The sequence below is a fragment of the Bemisia tabaci genome, chromosome 3 (assembly GCF_918797505.1).
Source record: "Bemisia tabaci chromosome 3, PGI_BMITA_v3".
NCBI classification, from domain to species: Eukaryota; Metazoa; Arthropoda; class Insecta; order Hemiptera; family Aleyrodidae; genus Bemisia; species Bemisia tabaci.
Genome location: NC_092795.1, coordinates 55016539 through 55034231, shown reverse-complemented (window position 1 = coordinate 55034231; position 17693 = coordinate 55016539). Strand labels below are relative to the sequence as shown.

General features: G+C 35.4%; 1 protein-coding gene across 4 annotated transcripts in view; it reads left to right on the top strand.

The window, feature by feature from the left end:
• Window positions 1-13871, top strand: part of norpA (no receptor potential A) — a 36555-nt gene extending 22684 nt beyond the window's left edge. For all 4 annotated transcript variants that reach the window (XM_072298857.1, XM_072298856.1, XM_072298855.1 and 1 more), the window contains exons 13-21: window positions 1016-1173; window positions 1643-1849; window positions 2389-2553; window positions 2787-2991; window positions 3836-4214; window positions 4926-5129; window positions 6486-6651; window positions 7178-7258; window positions 8298-13871. In XM_072298857.1, the coding sequence (XP_072154958.1) occupies window positions 1016-1173; window positions 1643-1849; window positions 2389-2553; window positions 2787-2991; window positions 3836-4214; window positions 4926-5129; window positions 6486-6651; window positions 7178-7258; window positions 8298-8366 (1634 nt within the window). In that variant the 3' untranslated portion in view covers window positions 8367-13871. The remainder of the gene's footprint in view (window positions 1-1015; window positions 1174-1642; window positions 1850-2388; window positions 2554-2786; window positions 2992-3835; window positions 4215-4925; window positions 5130-6485; window positions 6652-7177; window positions 7259-8297) is intronic.
• Window positions 13872-17693: the final 3822 nt, after the last annotated feature.

Sequence of the window (17693 nt, the reverse complement as noted above, 5' to 3'; positions counted from 1 at the left end):
ATGAAGGAAAAAGTTCCGAAAAATGTTAGGCTAGACATGAATAGATTATGCTCAAATCATATGATGGATGAAATATGTCAGTGTAATCGTGTGGAACTTAAATTTTGGAACCTTTCCTTCCCCGACTGGAAGAAAGGCCCATTAAAAAGGGGTTAGAGATGAAGAAAGAACACTCGGATGTTGGTGGTATAGGCGAACAAAGAACAAGACTGACGAGCGACGCCAGACAAAATAAATAAATACACACAAAAAGAAAAAAAAGAACAGAAACTAAAAACTGGGTTGACGGGTTTAGCCCCCCGTCAGGGCATACTAAGTTTCACACTTAGATTTTTTGAGAAAAAAAGGAAGAACCGATGTGAAATGACAGACCGAACAGCAGAGCGAAAAAGAACGAGCTCAAATAACGAAAAAACAGAGAGGGGAGCCAAGTAGTGCTAGTAGCCGCCACGCGACCACTAGCGCTACTTGGCGGGCTAAAATTTTGAAAAGTGAAGGGGTAGGGGGAACACCCCGTTACAATTTTAATCCAAACCTAACTTGAGCCTCGAATCAAACCTTATCATTGTAATTAAAATTGCTTGTACCTTTACCAGAATCTTGAAAAATCAAAAGTTTTGACGTAATTCAGGTAATCATGCATTTTTCAATAGCTACCTCAGCATTAGTCGTTTGGGCAATTAAAGGATTGATGACGGTGACAAGTTAACACTCTCTAGCTTATCTAATGAAAAAAAAAAAATGGCATTTATGAAAGCACAAAGAGCAATTATTCATACTTATTTTGGACACATAGGAAAGATTTTGTGGTGAACTTGGATATATGCTCAAGGATTCACAAATTGAAACTAAACTGCCATTCCAGTGTCTTCAATTTTCTTTTCAATTCCTGTTATCAACACTGTTATAAGACTTTATTTTTTACCTTTTTGTATCATGCTCACCATAGTTTTATTGTTTGTTTCTATTTACTGTATCAAACAAGTAATCTATTGTAACTTGTTTTTTATTTCAGAGAAAAACATACATCACAATATGAGTTCATTCGCCGAAAACACTGGATTAGGTTATTTAAAATCGCAGGCAATTGAGTTTGTGAACTACAACAAAAGACAGATGAGTAGAATCTATCCTAAAGGCACACGTGCGGACTCTTCAAATTACATGCCTCAGGTAAGTTTGATTTACTCTGTGCAACTCCATATTGATGGCTAACGAACAATGCCGCCTATCTACAAACGACGATTTTGCAGAACAAAGAGAAAACTTTGTCATTTTTGTAAGTTTAAGGTTCGATTTGCAATTTTTTCATACATGACAGCGTCATTGAAGTGCTCTCCTACAGAATTGGAAAAAATTTAAAATCATCAGCTGGCATATTTTATATTGTAGAATGCGGCAAAGTTGCCAAATCATTTTTGCCAAAATTGTCGGTTAGGCAGTTAGCCTCATGTAGGTAATTTTTTTTTTTTTTTTTTTTTTTTTTTTTTGAATATCAAGCAAGACAAAACTAATCAAAGCTAAATAGAAAGGGGGAGGAAGTTTTCCTCTTTTTTTTTGTTTTTGTAAAGGGGTCAAAAAGCTAATCTGTGACTTCTTCTCAAACATTGTCAGTGAAGTATAATTATTTGACTATTTCTAGGTTTTCTGGAATGCTGGCTGCCAAATGGTGTCCTTGAATTTTCAAACTCCAGATCTGCCTATGCAATTAAATCAAGGAAAGTTCGAATACAATGGAAATTGTGGCTACCTTTTGAAACCAGATTTTATGCGTCGATCAGACCGAAGTTTTGATCCATTTGCCGAGTCTCCTGTTGATGGTGTTATCGCTGCCCAATGTGCAGTTCAAGTAAGTGAAACCTTGAAAGGCTTCAATTTTCTGCTGGATTAAAGTAATAAAATCATTACCACACAATATAAAAAATTCAATAGCAGTAAATAATGAGGCATCCATACTGTTGTCCACCAGTTCAAGTGATGATGAAAAATTATATATGGTGTGCTTGGCAGCTTTTATTTGAGTTCACACCAAATAAATGTACGCACTTTTAAAGTGCGACAGAAGATCGTCTTATGCCAGTTTAGCATGGAAAATAAATGCAAGAATCAAGATGGCGAATCTACTACCGCAGTCTAAAAATGCACAAATTTATTTGGCATGGACTCAATGCATGGAGCTATAATACTGGATAAAACAGATATTTCAATTTTCAATGCATTATTAACACCTCTGTCACAATCTTTAAAATATTCTTTCATATGAAGATTGATTTGCGGAATTCATTGAATTTTTTTTTAAAAAAATGTTTTCAATATTTTTGTTTTTGAAACTTTTGATGCGCACTTGTTTACGAGTTTTGTTTATAATGATTCTATTCTGCTCAATAGGTGATTGCTGGTCAATTCTTATCTGACAAAAAAGTAGGAACATATGTTGAAGTTGACATGTACGGTTTACCCACTGACACGATTCGGAAGGAATTTCGGACTAGGGTGTGCCCTAGCAATGGCTTAAATCCAGTTTATAATGAAGAACCATTTTTATTCCGAAAGGTGAGCACATATCTCTATTCTTACTTCGTAACAAATATTGCCCGTATTCTGTCAAATTCATCCCATCAGCTTTTTTTTTATTAAAGTTGATGTATATATTACCAGTCTGAATGATTTTAGAACATACCCAGTAAGGATTTCTATCCTCAATTTCATTCGTAGCCTCTTGTGCCAATCTATTTGCGACACAAAATGCCTTAATGAATGTTTTGAAATGGACTTTTTCTTTTTAGGTTGTCTTACCTGATCTAGCAGTATTGAGATTTGGTGTCTATGATGAAAACGGTAAACTTTTGGGCCAAAGAATCCTTCCTCTTGATGGTTTACAAGCTGGATATAGGCATATCTCCCTTCGAACGGAGGCTAATTTTCCTCTGTCCTTGCCTATGCTCTTCTGTAATATTGAGCTGAAAATCTATGTTCCTGATGGTTTTGAAGGTACAATTTTTAATTTCAATTGCGTTTTTCTGCTTTGAAAGTTTTCCTGATTTTTCTTTGAATAACTGAATAAAGCAGCAAAGCATTAGTAAACTGCAGCAAAGACTCAACTATGATCCTGAAAAATAGAATCAAAAGGGTAGAAAAATATAGGATAGAGGAATATTGTAAAAAAATAGTAAAACTAGAAGAAAATCCTTTAGAAAATTATGTTGTCACTATTAGTATTATAACAAGTACTGCTGTGATAAGAAAGAAAGTAGAATAGTTAGTCTGGACCTCTGTCAGCATGTGCTCTTATTTTTTCCCCCTTTGAATTCATCCTCATAAGAAATTACAAGCATTTATAGATAGAAATATAATACTTACAAAAACTAGGGCTGTCCACTAGCATAAGTATAGGTCCAATGAATAAAACTGTACTTTTAACCTAAAGGTGCACTAAGACAGCCTGTTGGACTGCACGGCAGGCTTCATAAGCTTAGTGCTATCAGCGCTAGCTGCTGGTGGTAATTTGGGGGAACAATTACATGCTTGTAAGGGAGCCGGCTGTGCAGACTGGTAGACCGTCTGAACGGGTCTTGACACTTAAAATAAAATGATGAATAAATTACAACAAAAGTGGTCCTATAGCATGTGCTCCTAAGCGCTTTGAGGCTCACTCTGGCATAAAGGCTGTCTTTTACGTTCTTGGGCCACTTGTTCATACAGAGATTTGGAGCTCATCATTCTAAATGTTTGGAAACATGAATTAATATTTTAAAATTAAACTGACTGTTCCATTTAAGTCTTGCCTCTTATGTTCAATAGATTCCATTTAAGTCTTGCCTCTTATGTTCAATAGATTTCATGGCTGCTCTGTCTGATCCTCGAGCTTTCTTATCAGCCCAAGAAAAGAGAGCCCAACAAATGAAAGCCATGGGTATTGAAGAAACTGATATAAACACCAAAGACATCGTGGCCGGTGGAGGCGATGGAGCAGCTGCAGGAGGAGGCAAAAAAGGCAGTAAGAACAAGAAAAATGAGGAGAAGAAGAAAGAGGAAGAGGAACTCAAGTTTGAGCCCATTACGCTGGAGTATCTGCGCAATGATAAAGGCTTCAAGAAGACTGGGCAAAAACAGCAAAAAGATCTAGATGCACTTCGCAAGAGACACATGAAGGAGAAGGTGACAATGCAGAAAAACCAAATTGCAGCAGTTGAGAAAATTACAAAAATGAAAAAGTAAGGTGTCATTTTTTTATACCTTTCATCTTATCTTCTGAATTTGGAATTTTTTGGAATGAACCTCTATACAACGAACTTTTCTGAATTTACTAGCTTGATGTCTTGAATTGATTTTTTGTGTCACAGCCTTTGAAAAATTTTCCAGCACTTAAAAGAGAGTTATATGAGTTGCAAAATTGTTTGGATATCATAAAAAGCTCACGAAGCCTCACAATTTTTACAGGAACTTTGTGAATATGTAAGTTTTCTGAGACAAAAGTACTGTGAGCCAAAAATGTAATTATATGCAGGTAAATTACTTCGTCAAACTTGTGCCGCAGTTAAAAATCCATTTGATTCCATGTCTTTTTGAGAGTATTGTATCTGAGCCAGTGAAATAACTAACAGTGTTTCATAGTTTCCCTTTCTAATGATTCGAGGAGTCAAAATCAAATATGTTTACATGCTTTTAGACTGCAGCAGAAGATCCGACATCTTCATTCATGCATTTACTCTCAATGCTCAACTGATGTCACTTGTTCTTTTGTTGCAGTCTTAAAGCGCGTAAACTTATTTTAGTCAACTCTAAAAGTTGTTAAGATTTGCTAAGATTGTAATTAGCCTTAAAAAGGCGTAGTTTGAAGGCACCAATATGGAATAATTTTTTTCTCAGGCAAGAGTTGCATCCTGCTGCGACTTTACTTAACTGACACGTTTTTTATTCTCTAGGAGTGCTGATATGTCAACTGATAGCTCAATTCAGAAGTTGGTTCAGGAGCAGACAGTACAGTGGTCAGAGCTGGTTGAAAGGCATAGAAAGGAGGAATGGGCTCTGTTGAAACAGCAAGTTCAGGAGCAGCAAGAAACTCTAGACAAATTAATGGAAACCATTCAAGCTAACCAGCTCAAACAATTGGAGAGTAAATTTGAAAGGTATTATTTCCCTCTTTCTTTTTAATTTTTTTGCTCTCTCTCTCTTTATTAGATGATTTTTTTATGATTTACTTATTAGTGATGTAAATGTGCCTTGTATTCGAGAGCTTGACAAACATTGCCGTGCCCTAGTTATTAGTAAAGAAGAAGTTTTGAACCATCTGTTCCTTCAGGAATTGGTTGAACAGATTGACAAGCATCACGGAAAACCTTTAACTTCTTAACATTTTTGGAAATTTGGCTCACACCAAACAAATCAGATATAATCTATTCAATTGGTCAGTTGCGCTGGTCGCAAAATTGTGTTTTGATGCTTGATTCTAGTAGATGAGCTAAAAATATTATGATCTGTCCAAACCGCAACTTTCTACGTTCAATATTAACCAAGATATCGCCCTTTGAAAAATTGGGTTTTTGACGTCATCTACCGAGGTAGTGACACCCTTGGTTTCTTCCACCTTGGTTTTATCAGTCAGGGAGACACACATTAGCTCTGGTATCTCTTCGTGAAACGCGGATGAAAGCAAGGTGGAAGAAACTAAGGGTGTCACAACCGCGATGGATGACGTCAAAAACTCAACTCTTCAAAGGGCGATATCTCGATTAATATTGAACGTAGAAAGTTGCGGTTTGGACTGATCTTAATATTTTTTGCTAATCTACAAGAATCAAGTATCAAAACACAATTTTGTGACCAGCGCAACTGACCCATTAATTTGAAAATTAGCACTGTTCATGCCCCTAACAATAAGTTATTTTATCATACTCATCAAGGGCTAAGTAACGTTATTGTTTAATTGAAATTTTGGCAAAAGTGAGTCAGCAAGTTTGCTGGATTCTACAGTATAGAATACCTAAGATGATGTCTTTAGTTTTTTCCAATTCCGCATGGGAACGCTGTAATGACGCTGTATTTTATAAAAACAATTGAAACAACCTCAGAATTACAAAAGCAGCAAAGTTTTGCTTTAGTCCTGTAAAATCGCCAGTCTACAGGTTAGCATCATTGTTCCTTGACTATTGTCATTTGTTTTATTTTGAGGTGATAATAGAAATATGTTGTTTAAAATCAAGTCTTTGGTAGAAAATAATGTCAGCATCAGTTATTATGTCCTCAACTTCTCATGTAAATAAAACATATAAAGAAAAATAATACAGGAAAATAATATGTATGAAAAATATCAATAAGTGTTGAACTGGAAAAATATTTGTTGCTGCATTTAAAAACTAAGAGAGCGAGAAAGTAAAAATTACCTCATACTTTGATTTAAAGTCATTGCATGAAACAAATAAAATGAAAAAACTCCCCGAATCATCTTTTATCGATAGTAATTTCCTGTGGTTGCTTTGTTATAGGGATTTAAAAGAAATGAACGCCAGGCAAGCCAAGATCTCAGTAGAAACAATGAAAGAGGTGCAAAATGATAAAACTTTGCGAACGAAAGGAGAGAAAGACAGGAGACTGCGAGAGAAGAAACAGAACAATACGAAAAAATTTATGGAGGAGCGAAAATTTGCACAGGTTTGTTCCTTTCCCTTAAAAATGTCTAACATCATTGTTTGGCATGTTCACTAGATCTCCACTCTGAACCTAAGTATCTTCATGCATTCATTTATTTTCTCTAGTTTTATTTTCAAGTGTCGAATACCTTATCATGGCAAAACTGTAGAAAGTTCAATTTAGTGATTATCATACCTGAATATCATCTAAAAAACGAAGATTGAATGATTTTATTTTTCCAAGTCCTCGTGTGGTTTTGCTGGGAAGACATTATTATCACATCTTCATTTTTGCTTTGTATACAGTGGTATCTCGTTACAACAGCCAAAGGGGCATTAAAGTTTGAACGTTCTCTCTGGAATGATGTTATTTTAAGCACAATTTAAAAACAATAGCCAATAGGGTCTTGATCAAATGAATGCTATTTGAGAAACAATATGATGGGATACAACTTTATTTTGTTGCCCCATTATGTAATGACTTTTTATAATAAGATTTCTCGTAATACTCAATGAATGATTTTTACTTTGTTAACTTTTTCATGCAGATGAAGCAAGTTAAAGAAAAGGAGAAACTAGCAGCAAAACATGACAAGTGGAAGAAAGATCTTGTCACAGAAGTTAGTAATGTGAGTATTTCTTTGCCTATCCCTTGTTATTGTTTTACTTTGAATTACTGGAAATTCTTCATCTCATTTTCAATCCTCTTGTGCCTGCAGACTCAATATTTTAAAGCTTCCTTTACGCATTCAAATTGGTTCCCAACCATTTTGGCTATTTTAACTATATTTACATATTTTACAACAATTTAAATATGTCTCATTTTTTCTCTTACTTTCATTGGCAGCAATGGCTTGCAAACATTCTAGTTTTAACTAAAATCTCTTCATCTAACTTTTTAACGGCTCTTTTATTCTCTCAACTAAAAGTCATCGTTGAAAATATATATAGTTTGTCTTGAAATAGATGGTCTCAGAACCTTCTAATTAGTGTTCGGAACTCACAGGCGCCAACGCGCCAAATGCGCCTAAAAAATTGGCCATGGTGCCTAAAAAATGAAGGCTCTGCGCCAACGTGGCCCCTAAAAATTGCCCCCTAAAAATCTGAATTTTCACAGGAAGTCACGTAAAAAAAAGAAAAACAAATCTATTTGAATTGAAAAACTCAGAATTTTGAGCACTACAAGTGAAAGCTTGCTTTTTCTATTCTTCACGATTTCATCCTTAGTGCTTTTGTCCTCCCTAAGTTACAGCAACTTACTAGTTCTGTTACAAAAACATCTTGCGTCAACTTTTCACAACTTTCACGATTCACAACTTTTCACTAAATGCGCTGTAATATATAAAGTCGATTTGGCCCCTAAAAAATCTTCAATGGCGCCTAAAAATCGGGTTTGATGCGCCACATGGCTCCTAAAACTCAAAGGTGAGTTTCGAACACTGCTTCTAACAATCAATGTAATAAACTGAGAGGTCGAGAAATTCTTTTTCATATTTTTTGTAGGCATTGATAGGCAATTTAGTAATCCAGGAATAATTTAATTTTCCAGCCACAGTCAGCACTCTCAATGTACGATTGCAATCTTGAAGGTTTTGGTTTTTGAAATAATAATTTTTTTGTTTTTCACATGTAAAAGTGTTTCATCTTTCTGTTTTCATTTCATTTCAGCTTTTGGAGTACTACAAAAATGATGAGATCGAGTATGAACTATCTCCTAAAGTTGAGTTCTTCGCCTAAATCAGAGGCTCCATGCTAAAGGTGTTGAGTTACTTGATCCTGTGTTAATAGTTTATCGGTAATTATTTGTTATTTTGTTAAACTTATGCAACTCTAGTCAAATTTATCTATCTTGAAGTTATTTGTATTGAATATTTTATGCAGCTACATATTTCAATTGAAAACCTATTATATTGCAGAACTTTGCGATTATTTCAATTCTAGCCTCTACACATTTCTTTCTATGTCATATCATACAAATATTCTGAATTGCTAGTTATAATACGAGAGATTAAGAAGGACCTAGGCATTTTTATTAAACTGTCTTATTTATAAGTAAATTATCTTTCAACTAGTGAGCAAGGTATTGTCTCCGGAACACCCTATTTCCACTCAATATTCATTTGAACCACCCAGGAATATTGAATGAAATACATACTCATCTTTCAATTGTCTTTGTTTCACAGATGTATCATTAAAATTAAAGACAAGAAATATTGATGAACAATCTCCTTGAGCATTAATATCTTCAGTCAGGAGTTGTTGTGACAAAGGATTAATGCCTAAAACTTGTGTCATATAATTGGCAGTTGTTTACTTTGCGTTTACAAGCAACTGCGCTGCCACTGTCCAATACCAATTGAGTATAGACCAAGTGTGACAAGGATACTGTGGTGCCGTTGTGCGCAAATACGGAAAACCAGTACCTTCCTCTGAGGGGATAATACTAAAACTGTCTGATCAGTCAAAAGTTAACAACTGCCAACTTATCTGATATTGTTTCTAATGACAAGATTATGATACATACGGTCACTCCTACAAAAAAATGATGATCCAGTAAAAATTAGAAAAATCTTTCAATGATTCTTCCTGGATGGTTTCTGATGGTTTGAATGAGATTATTGGTGACTTGAAGTAACATTCTCACTTCTTTACCTTGACAATACGTCAATGGCAACCATGCAGTACCTCCTTTGACACACAGCAGTCAAATTTTTGTCCATTATTGAGAAGGTAGTTACGTCTCAGATTTTAATGACGATTCGAAGGGGTAAAGACTCACAAGCATGTCTCAAATTATATTCCATGTATTTTTTATCAACATATTTGGCATTAATTTTGATTCTCTCTTCAATCAAGCAAATTTGAAGCAATGAAAAAGTTGTAAACATCAGTTTTTTGGTATTGTCAGACGAAATAGAAAAAAAGTATTTTTACAATGCTTAAATCCAATTCAAATAAATTTCATCATTATAAGGAACTGTTGACATTATATCAGTTAATAGAACATTGTGCGCTGACCTGTCGCAACATATTATACTCAAATCTCTGAATGTATTTCTCATTACAATGCAGTCAGGAATGTATTCAGTGTTCTCAAGAATGAAAAAATGCCCATATAGTATGAGAATCACCTATACTGGAACGAGTAGCGTACGGACATCAAGTATCTGGAGAAAAGCTTTCCCTATCTTAAGGTTTCCATACACCTGTAAACGAGTGCAGTATGCATGTTTCAGATGAGAACTACTTTTTTTATAACTTTCCTTCAGTTAAAATCATGAACTTGATGGTCAAAAAAGAAATTAAATCTATTTTTGATCTTCCTCCCCCTATACTTCATTCTTGTAGACTCTTGGGGACACTGAATGTATTTCATTAGAACAATAGATCATACGCTTCATAGTGTTTGCATTCTCTATCAGTTCTTGAAACTTGTCGACTGTCTGAACGGTCATGATGGTGTAACCAACAAAGGGTAGTAGAAGAGCTTGGTGACGTTTGCTACTTCAAGTAGTTTTCCCAGCAAGAAATTGATGGGAAGCTGTCGAAGAGTTAGAATAATTTTATAACTTTTCTACAACTTTTTTATGTGATGAAGGCTACAAAGGGAATCATGCCAAGATTAATTTTATGCCAAAGAAATGCTTGTTTTACAAATGGTTTGTCTGAATGAAAAGGTCAAGGTGTATCTTCTTGAATTCTGAAGTCTATCATATTTTTATCGGATGTATATATTTTATTATATGGTCCAAATATTGAGCCTTAGCATTTTAACTCTTCATCGGAGTTGAGTAGAATAGTTTTGCCTTTCGATAGTGCAAATCTGGAAACAAATTGTGTATCTTCAAACATTTTATTTTTATTTGAATATTTTTAGTTGACCTCTTTAGTGTTTATTTTTGCATCACATGTTGTCTTATCTCATGCTGTGATTATAAATGTATTCCTTCTTAGCAAAATTTCATTGAATCAATGAAAGTGGGAAGAACTCTGTTATACTTTCTTTTATCAGCAAAATTAACTTAAAATTATTTCTCGTTATCCCTCCCAAAAATTTGTTTTAATTGAATGAATACTCCTCTTTTGTTCCCATTCATTTAAAATGTCAAACTCTTCCGTGAATCTTTGTAGAAAAAGAAGAACCTAGAAAGTTAAATTATAATAGATAAACTTTAGAGGGTGCTTACATACTTATCAACTTAAATGCCCTACCAGCAGTCCTTATTAATTAGTATTGTTAGTATGTAGACAGTCCATTAATTAGAAAACATTATTTTTTCCCGTTGTTTTAACTACTTTGCTCTTTCCTACTATCAAATGAAGGCTCAAATTCTCTCCTAAAAACAATTTTGAAAGCGGTTTGTCATGATCTCTTCTTGCAATTAAAGTCTTATAGACTCAGACTTTAGATCAGCAGAACTTCGAATTTGGCAGTTTGAGCCAGGAATTCTAGATAAGAAATCGAAAGGATTAAATATTATGTAAGGTGTACTTATTAATATTTATACAAATAAGTTTTAAAAACAGAGAATAAAATTATGATTTTTTAAAAAAAGCAATGTCAACTTCCAAAAACCTAAGTGTCATTTCCAAAATTTGTGGTTGTCTGGGCACACATTTTATTCCTTTGAATCCTAGCATGTAAATCAATACTTCCGGTTAAGCTTGACACTTCTTCCCCTAGTGAGGAGGTATGAATAAGTTTTTACTGACTCTCAAACTATCATATTGCATTTACCGCTTCACTTTTTTCATTTTTCTTGGACTGTTTGTGTTCGTACCACTCAAGTAAACTGATCCCTTTTTATGACTAAGAAAAAGAAATTAAAAAGTTTCTACCGCATTTTTTACTTTAGAGTCGTGCAAGTTCCAAAAAATCTGACGAAGTTGCATTTGATAAATGATGGTTTGACAGAGGAATTTTATTTATTAGGTAAAGGAGATCTGAAAATAAATCATTATTTTCCACTAAGTATGTTATAATGAATTCTTGGTGGTTCTCATTGTATGAGTGAACATTAAATATTGTTAGCTCACTGTGTTATGATTAACCACCTTCAAAGTTTTCACTCTGTACTTCCTATGACTTCTCGCTATTTGAGGTAGGGGGAAAATGATTAATTTAAATAAGTTAGGCATTTTCTATCTGAATCTTTAATCTCGAAAAAGCTTTAAATTTTGAGCCTCGTAATAAAAAATCGTTATCATATTATAAAAGACTATTTTTGTCGTTAAGAGCCAAAGAACAGCAACTACATTTTCACCAATTTGGGAAATCTCGGATGAATGATTCGACAGTTTCATTGCCTGCAGCGTACTTTGCAAATTTAAAAACCCTATATCTTGAGCGTAGTGTTGTATATTATTATCAATTTATTTACATAAATGATCTCTGACTAAATATGTCGAGAGTGATGATACCTTAATTTTTTCAAAAAATTTTAAGTAGTTACGTTTCTTTGGTTCTTAATTACAGATTTAACAAAGCATTTTGCTTCAGTAGTAAGATTTTGTGCATGAGTGAATAAATTTTCAATTCGGCAAGTTCAGTTGATTATAGGTTCCTATATTTTATTTAATTCAATGTTTTGAGTAGCAGCTGTAATTTTAGTTTCCTTTTTTTTCTTTCTTTTGAACACAATTCCTCATTTGTTCTTCCTGTTGACTTTAAGTTTTGATTGTTTGATGTGCTGGTGAAGAGTGAGTAGCATTCACATTTATTACAGAATGTATTAAAATTTAAAATAATTACATTGTGAAAGTCAAATATTTTTGCCTACTAGGCTCTAAAATTAATGTACCTTTTTGTTTTAAGTTACATTCCAGATTGCTTATAGTTGTAAGGAACCCCATCCTGAACTTGTATGTCCTTATCTATATTTTTTATCTTAAGCACCCATCCAGCCGAATGAATTTAACGGATGGATGGTCAAGTTTCGTTTTAGTTTTCTGAAATGTGGATAAAACTGGTTTCTCTAGTCCCAGAATCAAGCTGTACTCGTATAGCTCATTGCTTCCAGACATTATTCCAATCACAGTATGAAGCTCCTCCATCTTACATAAGATTTTATTTTATTGTTTATGTCACTTTCAATCAACAAAAAACTGCAGTCCTGAGTACACTCAAGGTTAAGTCGCCCATTTACGGCTGAGGAAGGGCTCCCAGGAAAGATGTTCATAGAAGATTCATCCCATTACAGCGAAATAAAAATCTTCTATCACTCTCTGCAGAGCCTGGTGGCTTTCATCATCAACTCTTGACTCCTATTAGAAAGTTACGATGGTGAAACTCCCAAACCACGAATCTCGCTCTGCAACGTGTCAGTTTTTCTGTAATACTCTATTTTTTAAACAGAGAACTACTCAACGTCATTTCTTCTTTTTCTTCCCTGTGCGAAGCATATCCTAAGAAAACAAACTTCCAGAAATGATGATGATTTGTTCACTTTTATCATCAAATAAAACAGAAGTGGAGATTTTCAAGTTCGGCAAAGGAGATATGTGGTTTGGAAGTTTCATCATCCAAAAGAACTTTTTAAATCAAAGTACCTAGGTACCCGTAGGCAGTAACATACATCCAAGATATACCAACACTAAGTTGGTTGGTACACAAAGTTAGTAAAAATCCGAGTTTCCAAAGGAATTATCTTCTAATATTTCTGACGTGTGGTTCATAACTGTCTTTCAATATACGTCACTGATTTTTTTTGTCTGTTTATTATTGAAATATGCTTCAATCTGTGTTTGTGCCTGTGTCTCGCTTGATGTGACTGAAATTTAACTTTCTTTTTAAGTAATTCATGGTTTACTAGATCTGACAGAATTATCATTCCGGTTTCACAGGCTTAACCTCTTATAAGCAAAATGTCTGGAAAAAGAGATGAGATGTTTTTAAAGTTTAAGTTCCTCTGGTGGATTTTCTGTTTGATTTTTCGTATGTAACCGGACATGTTTACCATCAACATATGAAATAAATTAAGAATGATAATCTTTGTATTGTAAATTTTCCACCCCCAAATTTTATGTTCTTATCATTCTTTCCGTTCACTTTCAATGATCTGTCATCGCATTACCTACATTTGTGCCAGATTTTCAGATTCAGTTCTCTGAAGTGTTCACGCATCCTAAATTTTAATTGATGTTGGAATTATCTTTGGAGCTATGTAAACTAGTTCATCCAAAGTAGAAAATTTTATTTTATGTTATTTGTTTTTAATTTAAAATAAAATTTTGTCTTGTTAATCATGATGTTTAAACATTTTTCGCATTTTCTCTCACAGCTTTATTTACATTCAAAATTAGAAATGTGATCAATGTGCACAAGTTTGATTTTCTGAGTCAAAAAAATGTGCAGTAGACAAACAGAAAAACTGAAGCCTGTTATTGTTGCAAAAATCTTGTATTCAGTCTGTGGTAATTTTTCTCAAAGAATCAAACTTGATTCCATTTCAAAAACAAAATGAAATCCATGTCTGATTGTCTAATTCCACACGGAAAAAAAAAATTGCCGAAGTAACAACCCGACTGTTAAAAATCTGCCCGACAACTCTTGAATGTTGATTCAACATAGTTAGGATGTTACTTTAACAGCCAGAGTGTCCACAACAAGAGTTGTTGCGCAGATTTTTAACAACCGGGATGTTACCTACTGCAGCAAATTTTTTTTTTCTGTGCATGTCACATTTTTCAATCAGTCTCTGCAGAACAAGAGCCACTGCCTATTTAAAATAGATTGCCGAGCAAAGCACCTGAATTACCGAGCCAAGCACCTGAATTTCCGAGCAAAGTACCTGAATTCTGCTTTTTAATCTACATGGAGAAAAACAGAATCCTCAACCCTTTGAGGCTGCAAACTGATTTTCATTCAGTATAAAATCAGAGTTGGTCGGACGAACTTTTAATCCTGTGATCCTCTTATGATCCTTTCCGAGGTACGCCTATGCCATGGAGAACAATTTAAGGAATCCCCTGCACCCTTTCTGGCGCTTTTGTGCATTAGGCGTTTTTCTCAAGTGCGTTGAAATTCAAGCGGCACCGAATTTAGGAAAGACTCACTGTGAGAACTGAGAAGTAAACGATTTCTTGATTTCCTGATTGAAATCAAAGCCGCCGCACAGAGTATCGAGGCAATCAGAGAGGTCGGACATGAAGTTTTTTACTAAAACTGTATGTTTTGATGTTCATTTCGTCACAGTTTAAATTTTAACAGGTGCTTCTAGAAGAAAATTTCACGGAGAAATCAATGAAACCACTTCCGGAACCTTAAAGTTTTGTATATCGACGGTGAAACTACCAAACCACGTATCTCTGTTTGCGACGTCGCAAACTTCCTGTCATACTTTATTTTTTAAATGAAAAACTACTTAACGTCCAGTCTTGAAAATTTCTGTGATTTTTCCTCTTCGTGCGGAGAAAATTCTGTGAAAATTTCAAGGAATGATATTGATTTGGTCTACTTCAAAAAAATAAAATGTGAGCGTAGATTTTTAAACACCGCAAACGAGATACGTGGTTTGGTAGTTTCACCGTCGATATACAAGTTATACAAGTCGATATACAAGTTATAGCTTTTACAGCAGGGCCGGATTAAGGGGGTGGCCACATGGGCCGCGGCGCATGGCGGCAAATTTTGCATTTTTTAAATGTGGGTATAAAAAAAATCGGATTCAGAAAAAAAAATTATCAATGAGAAAAGCGGACAAAATCTCTCTTTCCTGAGAATACAGTAATTTCTAATTTTGTAGTTTTTCGGTGATACAAGAGACAGCATCTTTAATTAGTCGAATTAAGAGAGGAACTAAATACGCAATTTGGCCTGGAGCTCAGCACAGAGAGGAATGATGACGAGGACTTGAGATGAAAAGGACAAGCCTTCGGCGCAGCGGTCGGCATGTAACACATATTAGCGCCTACAAGACTGCGTGAATACTTCACCCATTGCGCCAAACACAGTGCCGTCACGGTCAGGAGCGGTCAGCGTGAAACGCATAGCGCCTACAAGACTCCAGGAATACTTCACGCATTGCGCTAAACACAGTGCGATCAGCGCGGCGCGGCGCGGCGCAGCGGGGAAGTTAAAATTATTAAACCACATTTATGTTTGTTCTCTCATAATTGTTTGGTTCATTTCTTATAATTGGAGGACCTTGTCCACACAGAGATAGGTTTATGGAACTTAACTTTCGCGTCAAGTTCCGTGAAATTTTGCTATAGTAGTGTTGACAGGGCTTTCGCAAAAAAATGTATCCAACACGAGTAGGTAAACGCGTCTTATGCACCCCTCCTCCTCCGGCACATTCACTTGATGGTTTTTATTGATGTTTCAAAACGAATGAGATGGGGGCGGCTAAATACAGGCGGCCCATGGGCGGCAAGTAGGTAAATCCAGCCCTGTTTTACAGTTTCCAAATTTTGTCCGACCTATCCTATCGACTCGATCCATTGTGAGCCGGTTCAGCCGGTGTTCATTTTCACTACTAGGAGAAATACTTCGCGAAACTTGAAAAAGTGTCATCTATAAGTTCCACCACATTCACAATCAACTCCTCTTGCAGGAGAATGAAGGGAATGTGGAAAATGAGAGCCGCATGATGATACTGTCACATTTGTGAATGCAGCACTAGGCCGAGGGCGAAAAATTACGCTTAGGAGACGGTATCGACGGTGATAGTCCCAAACCACCAACCTCATTTGCTGTGTTTAATAATCTCCGCACCCACTTTATTATTTTTAGAGGAGAGCAAATCGTTATCATTCTTGAAGTTCGAAGAAAAATTCGGAGATTTTGAAGATTCAAGGGGTTTGAAGGACAAGGCGCATCAGTGCAGTTATCGCTAGTTCGAGAAATGCCTACGTGTTCGTAGTTTCGAAATTACATTGATCCTCATGGCGGAAAGAAATTTCAAACTTACTTTTTGGTGCTTGAAAATTGGAATTGGGGAGCGAATTTTTCACAGAATATGCATTAAGACTAGTTTTACTTGAAAGCATTAATATCTCCATTTTTTAAAGGTACACCTCGTCCTCCAAGCCCGTCAATTGGATTGCATTTTGCAAAAAAAAAACAAAAATCCCAAAGCATTCCTATGTTGCTACGGTTGTGCAATTTTCATTCTTTGCAAAAAAGCACTGAACTCATTAAAAAAATTAAACTTAGAAAGGTAATTTCCGTCTTGAATTCATACTTTATCGGGAGTAAAGATAAAACTTATTCAGATGATCAGTTTATATTTGAAAGGTAAAAAAAAGTCCACAATCTGAGTGCTGTTTGAATATTCTTGGTTCCTTGCAATGCCATTGACGTTGAGTAATTTTCCATTCAAAGAATAAAGTATAAGGGAAGTCTGCAACGTCGCGAACCGAGCTACGTGGTTCGGAAGTTTCACTGTCGATATGTGCAATATCATGTTGAGGCTCGGATACAACTATTCGCGCTTGGTAGTTGTCCGTATTGCCTATGCGAATGAATGTAGGCGCACTGGTTTCGTTTTTCTTGCCGGTGCCGGCAAGCCGTCGGTGTCGACGCGCCTTGCGCAATCGTCGGCTAGACGTTTCCTATATTGGGCAACTATTTCGACGCCTTTCTTGGCATGGTGCGTGGTACCTCATGAAGCCGCACAGCTTGCGCAATCTTATATGACCGCCTTCGATTGTGAGTTCCAATTTTCTTATTAATCCTCCCCGTGACGACGACAATATTTGAGCTGTAAAACCCTGATGAGAACATTTAAAATGAATCTCTGTCATCAGTCTTGAGCTCTCATCATAATACCAACTACCCTGCCGTGCTGAGGAAAAACGCCGTATGAACATTCGAGAGTTGCCAAATTTCCTCCAACAATTTTTTTCATTCTTGAGAGGAATTATGAATATTATCTCTTGAAATTTTCAGATAATTTGGATCTGATTGCGAATAAAATTCGCCGAAAAATTGGAGGGAAAATATCCTCAGATTTGCCCGAAAATGCGTATTTTATCAAAGGAGATTTGGCAACGTCTAAAGGTTCATACGGCGTTCCTCCTCAGCACGGCAGTACCGACTTCTGTCATGTCAAATATTTCCGG